The following is a 12335-nucleotide window of genomic DNA, read 5'->3' on the forward strand; positions in this document are numbered from 1 at the left end:
AAATAAATCTTAGCAGCACTTACATATTTATTGGTAGGGTCTTAGGGAGTGTTGCTGAGCAAAGAGACCTTGGAATGCAGGTTCATACCTCTTTTAATGTAGAGTCACAGTAGATAGGATAGTGAAGAAGGCGTTTGGTATGCTTTCCTTGATTTGTAAGAATATTGAGTATGAGAGTTGGGAGGTCATGTTGCAGCTGTACAGGACATTGATTCGGCCACTGGTGGAATATTGCGTGCAATTCTGATCTTGTGAAACTTGGAAACATTCAGAAAAGATTTAAAAGGATAGTGCCTGGGTTGAATGATTTGAGGTACATGGAGAGGCTGAACACGCAGGGGCTGTTTTCCTTGGAGTGTCAGAAGCTGAGGATGACCTTATACAGTTCATAAAATCATGAGGGGCATGGATAGGATAAATAGACAGAGTAGTCCAAAACTAGAGGGCATAGGTTTAGGATGAGAGGGGAAAGATATAAAAGCGAGCTAAGGGGCATCTGTTTCACGCAGAGGGTGGTACGTGTATGGAATGAGCTGCCAGAGGAAGGGGTGGAGCTGGTGCAGTTGTAACATTCAAAAGGCATTTGGATGGGTATATGAATAGGAAGGGTTTGGAAGGATATGGGTCGGGTGTTGGCAAATGGTATTAGATTGGTTTGGGATATCTGGTTGGCATGGACGATTTGGACCAAAGGGTCTGTTTCTGTGTCGTACATCTCTATGACTCTATGACTCATATTAATCCCACAACTATTTTTAAAAAAATTATGTTTGAAGAACAATCTCCCTCTCTCGATTCTATTCACGCAACTGAAGTTCCTTAGGTTTTACCCACATGAATGAATCTGCTCTTCACTCTCTTTCTTTGTGACTCTCTGACCAAACTGAAGCAATTGATAGTTGCTACTACCTCAGAGATTTCAAATTCCCCAGGTCTCTGCTCACCTCTGAACGGGAGGTTTTCAGTCTTTTCAAATGGGAAAGGACCTGATGCAAAGTTTCAAGGCAAGTGGGGAGTATTCCATTACATTACTATGTTTTGCCTTGCAGATGTTAGACAGGGTTTGGGGAGCCAAGAGGTGAGTTCCTGAGTGCAGTATTCCAAGCTTCTGACTTGCTTTAGGCAGTATGTGTCCACCTACAGCACATGGACTGTAGGGATGAAGAAAGCAGCCCATCCCCCACCTTCTGGAGAATAACTAGGGACTGGAAATAAATGCTGCTGCACCCAGAGACATCTTCAGCCCACCAGGTGCTAAAAAAAGCCAGAGCATTTATGTGGCTAGTTTAGTTAAGTTTCTAGTCAATGGCTCCAGGACGTTGCTGGTGGGGAAATCAGTGACTCTACCCTCAGTGAACGTCTCCATTGAATTATGCCAACACTAGATCACTCAATGGACTGACAATTAAACTCTCCCATTATAATTTCTAATTTAGGTTTGTTCTTACTACCCACTGTTGATTTGTTTCAGAAGATATCTTTTTTAGAATTGTCAAACACGGACTATTCTAATAATATGCAGATTTGGACGAATGATTGTAATTGGGGGAGAAGGGATAGGGTTAACTGGTCAGGACATGTCCTGCTCATGTACACATTCCCCTTACAGTTTTTGATTTCATTTGGGCGGCATGGTGGCACAGTGGTTAGCACTGCTGCCTCACAGCACCTGAGACCCGCATTCATTTCCCGCCTCAGGCGACTGATTGTGTGGAGTTTGCACGTTCTCCCCGTGTCTACGTGGGTTTCCTCCGGGTGCTCCGGTTTCCTCCCACAGTCCAAAGATGTGCAGGTCAGGTTAATTGGCCGTGCAAAATTGCCCGTAGTCTTAGGTAAGGGGTGAATGTAGGGGCATGGGTGGGTTGCGCTTCAGCGGGTCGGTGTGGACTTGTTGGGCCGAAGGGCCTGTTTTCACGCTGTAATCTAATCTAATCTACTTTTGTTTGTAGTTGTAATTAGGCTCATTAACTTGGGTATTGATTTTCTGATCTGATGAATTCTGCCTGCTACAAATGATGGAAGTTTTGTCAATTTCTCAAAAAGAGAACTGGCTAATCCCTGACAAGAATCATCAAAATAACTGTAATTTACAAAAGGGAAATTATGTCTCTTAGTTTTATGGTCAAGCTGAAGATTCTGTGGGCGATCACTGATATACAGAGGATTTACTACCCGGTCTTAGCTGCTGTTGGTGTCCCGGGTAAGTTACACGTGAAGGATGATGTCTTAAGATGTGGAGTGTGTTATCTTAATTATTGTGACACTTTTCTTCGTTTTGTCTTGCGTTTCAGCAATGACCAGCCATCAATAACAATTCCGTTTTTCAATAAGAATTCATTCCATTTGTGAGGCGAAGAAACAGTCCCTGCTTTTCCTGCAATTAACCCCTTTCCTTCAGAACATTACTGCTGAATGCAGGTCTTAATCGCTCAGTTGGCATGAGAGAGCAGATCATCAAGCAAGTGTTATGCCCTCTGACTGCGGGAGCTGATTGTTCACGTTGTTTCTGTAACTCCTTCTCAGGGATGATCAAAGCAGATGCTGTTGTAACAGCTATTGTAACAGTTTCTCATTGTCCCATTCATCTCAGGAAACAGTCTATTCGAGGGTCATCACTGCTTCTGTACGGGTGTGAAAGGTATTCTTTTTGATGCATGAGCAGCTGTGAAAGTGGTGAATTTTACATTGGTACACATGGCTTTCTGATTTTTGTTTGACTGCACAGTTATCATTGCCTTTGACTGCAGTTTTTCCATTCTCTGACAGGCACCACATTTAGAATCCATCCTGATTAGAATGTTAATAACAAATTTGTGAAAAAGTTTCAGTTTGATGGAAGAACATGGGATACCCATTAAGAATGAGTTTCAATATTGCATTTAAATAAAGCAATAAAAAGCATGTCTTCATTATACCTGAGCAATAAATGAATTTATTTATCTTCTTCTTTGAAGTTAATGTGATTGCAATAACGATCCTGATTCGGGGTAAGTGTGGCCTTTCCAAATGTGTCACTCATTACCTGGTGGCTATGGCAACGGCGGATCTACTGGTCATTATCTTCGATCTGATACTACGACAAATTCCTATCACATATCGGGAGGAGTTTCTTTTCCTACATTATGTCACCTTGTGCAACATCCATGCTGTTCTGCTTTATGCAGCCACAGACTGCTCTGTCTGGTTCACGGTCACGTTCACCTTTGATCGGTTTGTGGCCATATGTTGCTAAAAGCTGAGATGAACATTGCACCAAGAAAACAGCGGGTGTAGTTTTAGGAACAGTGACTGTGCTGAGTTGTTTGAAGAACATTGTCTGGTATTTCATGTATTCCTATCGATATTGGCTTTCTAATAGTCCATGGTTTTGTCGAGTACATCCAAATGTAAGTGCATCGATTACCTGGACTATTGTTGAAATAATGCATTACATCATAACACCATTCATTCCATTTATTTTGATTCTACTGTTAAACACATTGACAGTCAGAAACATTATATTAGCCAACAGAGCTCGCAGGAGACTCCGGGCTCAGACGACTGGGGACAGTGTCAGTGACCCAGAGATGGGGAGTCGGAGGAAATCCATGATTATGTTATTTATTATATCTAGTAATTTCATCACGTTATGGGTGGTGTTCATTGCTTATTCCATATTGAAACGATTTGATTACTTGGGATATCCAGTTGCTTTGCCAACATTTGTAAGTGAGATTGGCTTCATGCTTCAGCTCCTGAGTTGCTGCACAAACACCTTTATTTATGCAGTTATCCAGAGGAAATTCAGATCAGAGATGAAAAATGGAATAATATATCCCTTCACAATGTTTATCAAAATAATTTGATGATGTTTACTTGCCAATGTCTGAAACACTAAATATATATTTTCTCTGGATTAAGATCCCAATCTGAGATCCGAGATTTTATGTTTGCTTGAGCTGAAAAATGTGTTGCTGGAAAAGAGCAGCAGGTCAGGCAGCATCCAAGGAGCAGGAGAATTGACGTTTCGGGCATACGCCATTCGTCAGGAACGAGGAAGATGTGCCATGCAGGCTATGATAAAAGGTAGGGAGGAGGGACTTGGGGGAGTGGCATTGGGAATGTAATAGATGGAAGGAGGTGAAGGTGAGGGTGATAGGCAAGAGAGGGGGTGGGGCCGGAGAGGTCGGGAAGAAGATTGCAGGTGAAGAAGGTGGTGCTGAGTCCGAGGGCTGGGACTGAGATAAGTTGGGGGGAGGGGAAATGAGGAAGCTGGAGAAATCTGCATTCATCCCTTGTGGTTGGAGGGTTCTGAGGCGGAAGATGAGGCGCTCTCCTCCAGGCGTCATGTTGCCATGGTTTGGCGATGGAGGATGCCAAGGACCTGCATATCCTTGGCGGAGAGGGACGGGGAGTTAAAGTGTTCAGCCACGGGACAGTTGGGTTGGTTGGTGCGGGTGTCCCAGTGGTGTTCTCTGAAACATTCCGCAAGTAGGCGGCCTGTCTCCCCAATGTAGAGGAGGCTACACCGAGTGCAGTGGATGCAGTAAATGATGTGCGTAGAGGTGCAGGTGAATTTGTGACTGATGTGGAAGGATCTGTTGGAGCCTTGGAGGGAAGTGAGGGTGGAGGTGTGGGCATACGTTTTACATTTTTGTGGTTGCAGGGGAAGAAGCTGGCAGTGGAGGTTGGGTTGGTGGGGGGGTGTGGACCTGACAAGGGAGTCGCGGAATGTTAAACCACCCTGGAATTAGGGAATTGATCTCGATGATCAGCTTGATTATATCGAATGAGATAGCATGCTTGAGGGGCCAAATGGCATATCTTCTATGTTTCTGTGTAATGTCGTCAGGGTCACTGACAAGACCCATGTTGGGTGGGAGAAAAAGCTGTGGGGGTGACCAAAGTGGCTGTGTCCCGATATGGGCAGCTTCACCCAGTAGGCAAGTCATTGGCAGATGAAAACTAATGTGGAGAAATCTCCATGTGCAGCACAGGTTTCCAAAATAGCTCAGTGGCAGATTAAACGCCCCGTTCCCTGCCCAGTCCATACTTCCTGACCCAGGCAGGTTTTGTCCCTGATGAGGACAGGTTTCTGACAGGATATTATTACATTGCCACCTGATGGTGCTGAATGGAACAGAGTTTGCTACATCCCATCATATCATCTACTTTGCTGTCTGTATCGGGTGAAGTATATTTCAAACACTGCCAGACTGAAATGAATGTGGTGACGTGATTCAGAGAACAGAAGAAGATAAAAACTAGGAGCAGGAGTAGGCCGTCCGGCCCTTCGAGCCAGCTCCACCATTCAGTAAGGTCATGGCTGATCTTTTCATGGCCTCAGCTCCACTTACCCGCCCTCTCACCATATCCCTTAATTCCTTTACTGTTCACAAATCTGTCTTTGCCTATAAAACACTCAACGTGGAAGCCTCACCCACATCCCAGGACAGGGAATCGCACACATTCCCAACCCTCTGGGTGAAGAAGTTACTCCTCAACTCAGTCCGAAATCTGCTCCCCGTCATTTTGAGGCCACACCCCTTGGTCTCGTTTCAACCGCCATGGAAACTATCTCCCTGCTTCGATCCGATCTATTCCCATCATCATTTTATATGTTTCTATAACATCCCCCCATTCTTCTAAGTTCCATTGAGTATAGTCCAGGCTGTACAGTCTCTCCTCATAAACAAACCCCCTCTAATCCATAATCATCCTCGTGAACCTCCTCTGCACCCCCTCCAGGACCAGTACATCCTTCCTCAGGTAAGCAGACCAAATCTGCACACACTCCTCCAGGTGTGGTCTCCCCAGCTTCCTATCCAGCTGCAGCATAACCTCCCTGGTTTTAAACTCCATTCCTCTCGCAATGAGGACAATATTCCAATGGCCTTCCTCATACCTGCTGGACCTGCAATCCAACATTTGTGATTCATGCTCAAGGAGACCCAGGTCCCTCTGCACAGCAGCATGTTGCAATTGTTCACCATTTAAATTACCATCTATTTTGCCATTATTTCCATCAAAATGGATCACCTCACATTACCCACACCGTACTGCATCTGCCAGCCCCTTACCCACTCACTGAACCTGTCTCTATCCCGTTGCAGATGTTCAGTGTCCTCTGCACACTTTGCTGTCCCAGTGATCGTGGTGTCACCTGTGAACTTTAACACACTACACTTGGTCCCCAACTCTGAAACATCGATGTGAATTGTACGCATTCCGGTCCCAACACTGATCCCTGAGGCCGAGCACTAGCCCCTGATCACCAACCAGAAAAACACCCACTTATCCGCACTCTTTGCTTTCTGTGAGTGCACCAATCTTCGATCCATGCTAATACAGGAACCAGAACACCGTGCACCTTGTCCCTTTGGAGCAGCTCTTGTGTGGCACCTTGTCAAATGCCTTGTGGAAATCCAGATACACCACATCCACCAGTTCCCCTATACACCATAAGACCAGAGGTCAGAGGAGAAGAAATTAGGCCATTCAGCCCATCAAGTCTGCTCTGCCTTAAGTTTCTCTCGCTTTCTTACTGTAACTCTTTATCCCCTTGTCAATCAAGAACATATCTATCTCAGTTTTAAATATCCTCAATGACCTAGCCTCTACAGCTGTAAATTCCAGACATTTCCCACTCTCTGGCTGAAGAGGTTTCTCTGTACCTCCGTTCGAAAATGTCTTTCCTTTACCTAAGGCTGTGCCCTTGGGTCCTCACCTCTCCTACCAATGGAAACATCTTCCCAATGCCCACTCTGTCCAGGCCGTTCAGTATTCTGAAAGCTTCAATCGGATTCCTCCCTTGTCCTTCTCAACTCCATCAGATATAGTCGCAGAGTCCTCAAACGCTCCTCATTTGTTCATACTGTCATTCCTAGGATCATTCTCATGCACCTCCTCTGGACCCGTTCCAGAGCCAGTAAATCCTTCCTGAGGTACGGGACCCAAAACTACACACAATACCGAAAATATGGTCTGACAAGAGCTTTACACAGCCTCAGAAGTACACCCCCTTTTTTTATATTCGAACCCTCTCGAGAGGAGTGACAACATTGTCTTTGCTTTCCCAACTACTGACTCAATCTGAACCTTTACCTGAACAGAAAACTGGACTAGGACTCCCAAGTCCCTCTGCACTTCTGATTTCTCAATTTCCTCCCCATTTAGTAAATAGTCCATGTCTCTGTTCTTCTGACCAAAGTGCATGACCTCGCACTTTCCCACATTGTACTCCCATCTTCCCCTTCTTTACCCACTCTCCTAACCTGTCCACATCTTCCTGCAGCCTCCCCACCTTCTCAATGCTACCTGTCCCCTCTACCTATCTTTACATTGTCTGCAAATCTAGCCAGAATGCTGTAAGTTCCTCCATCCAGATCATTAATGTTTAAAGTGAAAAGTTGTGGTCCCAACACTGATCCTTGTGGAACATCACTTGTCACCAGGTTCAATCCTGAGATGGCCCCTTTTATCCCCACTATATTCTTCCTGCCAGACAGCCAAGATTCTATCCATGCTAGTACCTGGATTCTAACACCATGCCCCTTATCTTTCTCAGCGGTCTGCTGTGCAGCACCTGGTCAAAGGCCTTCTGGAAGTCCAGATAGATAACTTCCATTGGTTCTCTTTGGTCTAATCAGCTCATTATTTCCTCAAAGAATTCGAACAGATTTGTCAGACATGACCTTACCCTGATGAAGGAGAAAGTGAGGTCTGCAGATGCTGGAGATCAGAGGTGGAAATGTGTTGCTGGAAAAGCGCAGCAGGTCAGGCAGCATCTAGGGAACAGGAGAATCGACGTTTCGGGCATTAGCCATTCTTCAGGAATGAAGAAGGGCTAATGCCCGAAACGTCGATTCTCCTGTTCCCTAGATGCTGCCTGATCTGCTGTGCTTTTCCAGCAACACATTTCCACCTCTTCCCCTGATTAAACCATGCTGACTTTGACCTATTTTGTCATGCACTTCCAAGTATTCAGAAAGCTCATCCTTCCTAATGGACTCTAAAATCTAACCATCAACTGAGGTCAGGCTAATTGGCCTAGAGTATCCTCTCTTTTGCCTTGCTTCATTCTTAAACTGGGGGTTACATGACAGTGATTTTCCAAACCCCTGCGACAGTTCCTGACTCCGGTGATACCTGATAGATCACCGTGAAAGCCTTCACTTTCTCTTCAGCACTCTCCTTCAGGGTGGAGCCTGTCACGTCCAGGGGATTTATCCATCATCAGAACTTCCAGATTTTCTAGCAACTTCTCATTAGTGATGGTCACCCCACTCATCTCTGCCAAACATCCCCTCCCCACCTGAACTTTTGGGATTTTACTCATGTCTTCCTTTGCAAAAACTGATACAACGTACGTTTTCAGTTTTTCCGCTATTTCTTTGTTCCCCATGGATTTGGATGGGAACAGGCTTAGAGGGCTGAAGGGCCTGTTCCTGCACTGTAAAGTTTCTTTGTTCTGTGTACAACTTCTCCTGCATCATTTTCCAGCAGCACGATGGGCATTTTCTCCTCTCTGTTGCCCTTTGAATATTGAAAGAAACCCCTGCAATCTTTCCTAATATTACTGGCTAGCTCACCCTCATATTTAATCTTCTCTCTCCTTACATCGTGCTTTGCTTCCCATTGTAAGCTTCCCAATCCTCTGGTTTCCCACTGCCCATCCCCACATTATGTGCTTTCTCTTTTGCTTTTATACTACCCCTGCATTCCCCAGTCAGCCATCGCTGCCTCATCCTCCCTGTCCCACGCTTCATTTCTCTCGGCATTATTCTCTTCTGTGTCTCCTGAATTACTCCCAGAATCCCCTGCCATTACTGTTCCACTGTCTTTGCTGCTCGGCTCCTCTCCCAGTCAATTCTCCTCACCTCCTCCCTCATGCCTCTGCAGTTACCTTTATTCAGCTGTAATACTGTTACTTCTGATTCTATCTACTCCCTCTCACATTACAGTGTAAATTCAATCATATTATGGTCGCTGCCTCCTAAGGTTTTCTTCACCTTAAGCTCCCTTATCAAATTTGCCTCATTGTACAATACTAAATCTAGTATTGCCTGTTCCCTCGTGGGCTCCACCACAAGCTGCTCCAAAATGCCAGCTTGGAGACATTTCACAAATCACATTCCTTTCAATCCCGGACCAATCTGATTTTCCCAGCCATCTGCATATTGAAATCCCTGTGATCACTGTAAACTTGCCTTTATTACACACCTTCTGTATCTCCTGGTGTAACTAGTGCCCCAGCTCTTGACTCCAGTTTGGAGGCATGTAGATAATTCCAGTTATGGTTTTCATACACTTGTGATTCCACAACTCTACCCACACAGATTCTATGCCATCTGACCTTACTTCCTTTATTACTATTGGTTTAATTTCAATCTTTTACTAACAAGGCATTCCTAGCCCCTCTGCCCACCTGCCTGTCTTTTCGGTAGGATATACATCCTTGGATATTTAGCTCCTGTAAATATATGGCTTACTTGTAAAATAGAAGGCAGGCTGCGAGAGTAAATATACTCGGCATTCGGAAGCCTGTGGTGATGCTGTGCAACAGGCGTAGAAGGAGGTCACGTGATGCTCCGTTTCGCACCCCGGAGGCGTGCGAGGAGGTCACGTGATGCTGCATTTCGCGGGCGAGGAGGTCACGTGATGTTCCATTTCGCGTGCAAAAGAAGTTCACGTGGGGTCGGACATCCGGGAATGCGAGGAGGCGGAGAATGGAGTCAGACCAACAGCCAATCAGAAGATAATCCTACCTCAGTGATTGCATGACGTTTTTTATTGTATAAAAGACTGGGTCAGGGACAGGAATAGGTCTTACTTTTTTCAACTGACACACTTTGTAGTTTGTCAGGGACAGAATGTTCTAGACCAAGACCTCGTTGTACTTTGTCCACTTACTGTTTAAAATAAATTAAGAGTGTGAGACTGAATATCTTCTCCTATTGCTTCATTTGAAGAACACGCAGGACTGGGCTCACACATAGAAGAAAGTGAGTTGGTAGATTGAGCCAAAGTCCGACATGACCAATATCTTGGCGGCCAGGTTTGCTCATTATCCAAGGGAGGGTTTAAACTACATTGGCAAGGGCGTGGGATCTCCAACAGCATGGAGGCAAGTGTGAGGCTCAAGGTGATACAGTAATCAGAAAGAGGAATTTGAAGAGACAGGTCAGACTGGAACGTGACAGGGAGCGAGGAATACCAAGTGGAGTAAATTACATCTGTTTCCATGAAAGAGGGCTGACCGGGAAGGCTGATGAACTCAGGGAGTGGATAGGTACATAGGATTGGGAGATTGTACCCGTTACAGAAACATGGATAAGACAGGGACAGGACTGTCAGCCGAACCTACCAGGGTACTGGTGCTTTTGGTGGGACAGAGGGGGTGGATGGAGGGGAGGGACATACATTTTTCATCACAGCAGTAATCAGAGATGAAATAACTGAAGGGTCATCCAGTGAGGCTTTGTGGGTGGAGCTAGGAAATAAAAAGGGGATAGTGATGTTATTGGGGTTGCACTACAGGACCCCAAACAGTCAACAGGAATTAGAGGAACAAATATGCAGGGAGAACTGGGGAGACTTGCAGGAGCAATAGGGTTGACATAGATTTTATTTTCCATCATAGACAGGGGATGCCATAGCGTTAAGGGCTGAGATGGGATGGGATTTGTTAAGTACATTCAGGAAGGTTTCCCCAAGCAGTATATCGAGGGCTCTACTCAGGAAGAGACAAACCTCGATCTCCTTTTGGGAAATGGGGCAGGACAGGTCACAGAGGGGACACAGAACATAGAGCAGTGGGGAAACACTTTGTGACCGGTGACCATGGTTCCATTCATTTCACGATAGTTATGCAGAGGGACCAAACTGATCCACAGGTTCAAGTTCTGAATTGGGTGAAGGTGAAGTCTGATGGAATTAGACAGGAACTTACACGGGTTGACTGGAGAAGTTTGTTTGCAGGTTCAGGGAACTCCGGCAAGTGGGAGGCCTTTAAAAGGGAGATTGCTAGAGTTCAAAGTGTGTATGTTCCTGTGAAGGTGAAAGGATTGGGTGACAGGAATAGGGAATCCTGGATGACAAGAGATATTGAGGCTTTTACCTGTAAAAATGTTGGCATGGCTCAGATACAGGCAGCTGGGATCTCGAGAACCCCTGGAGGTACATGGAGGATATAGGAATTTACTGGAGAAGGGGGATAAATCTCCTGGTCCTGACAAATATATCTATAAACACTGCGAGAGGTGAGAGAAGAAATTGCAGGGGCCCTGGCTGATATTTTAGCATCATCGCTAACCACGGGTGAGGTCCTTGAAAACTGGAGGGGAGCGAATATTGTGCCATTATTCAAGAAGGGCTACAAAAATAAACGTGTAAACTATCGACCAATAAATCTAACATCTGGGGTGGGTAAGTTACTTGAGAAGATTCTGAGAGATAAGAAAAACATGCGTTTGGAAAATCAGGGTTTGATTTGGAGTAGTGAGCACGGTGTTGTGAATGGGAGACCGTGCCTCACAGATTTGTTGGTGTTCTTTGATGAAGTGACCAGGAAAGTTGACAAGGGCAGGGCAGAAGATGTGGTCCATATGGATTTCAGGAAGGCCTTTGATAAGGTTCCACAAGGGAAGGTGATCTGGAAGATTAGATCGTATGGAATCGAGGAGGAGCTGGATACACAATTGGTTTGGTGGCAGGAAGCAGAGGGTAATAGTGGAAGGATGCTTGTCAGACTGGAATGCCTCAGGGGTCGGAGCTGGGCTCATTGCTCTTTGTTATCGATATCAATGTTTTGGATGAGAACGTAGAAGTGCATGATTATTATGTTTACCGACGACACTAAAATAGGCAGATTCATGGACAGTGAGGAAGGGTATCAGAAATTGCAGCAGGACCTTGATCAGCTGGGAAGGTGGGCTGAGAAATGGCAAATGGAGTTTAATATTGATAACGATGAGATGTTGCGTTTTGGAAAGTCAAATCATGGGAGGAGTTTCATAGTGGATGGTAGGGCCTTAAGGAGTGTAGTGGGAGAGAGGGACCTTGGAGTTGAGGTGCACAGCTCTCCCTCAGTGGAGTCCTAGTTAGACAGGGCAGGGAAGAAGGCTTTTGGCACACTGGCCTTCATCAGTCAGGGCACTGAGTATAGAGTTTCGGAAGTTAAGTTGCAGTTATACAGGACGTTGGTGAGACCACACTTGGAGTATTTTGTACAGATTTGCTCACCTTGCTATAGGAAGGATGTTATTTAACTTGAAAGAGTGCAGATGAAATTTACAAGGATATTACCTGTACTCAACAGTCTGAGTTTTCAGGAGAGTTTGGACAGGCGAAAACTT

At 45.3% G+C, this 12335-nt stretch overlaps 1 protein-coding gene across 1 annotated transcript; it reads left to right on the forward strand.

The window, feature by feature from the left end:
- The first annotated feature begins 2103 nt into the window (after positions 1 to 2103).
- Positions 2104 to 3845, forward strand: LOC148136934 (putative G protein-coupled receptor 139). The gene is given in 3 exon segments (XM_087983042.1): positions 2104 to 2200; positions 2955 to 3240; positions 3242 to 3845. Coding segments are annotated over 3 exon segments (987 nt in total).
- Positions 3846 to 12335: the final 8490 nt, after the last annotated feature.

This window comes from Chiloscyllium plagiosum, unplaced genomic scaffold (assembly GCF_037043375.1).
Source record: "Chiloscyllium plagiosum isolate Xiang-an unplaced genomic scaffold, Cpla_swu_hap1 HiC_scaffold_44, whole genome shotgun sequence".
NCBI classification, from domain to species: Eukaryota; Metazoa; Chordata; class Chondrichthyes; order Orectolobiformes; family Hemiscylliidae; genus Chiloscyllium; species Chiloscyllium plagiosum.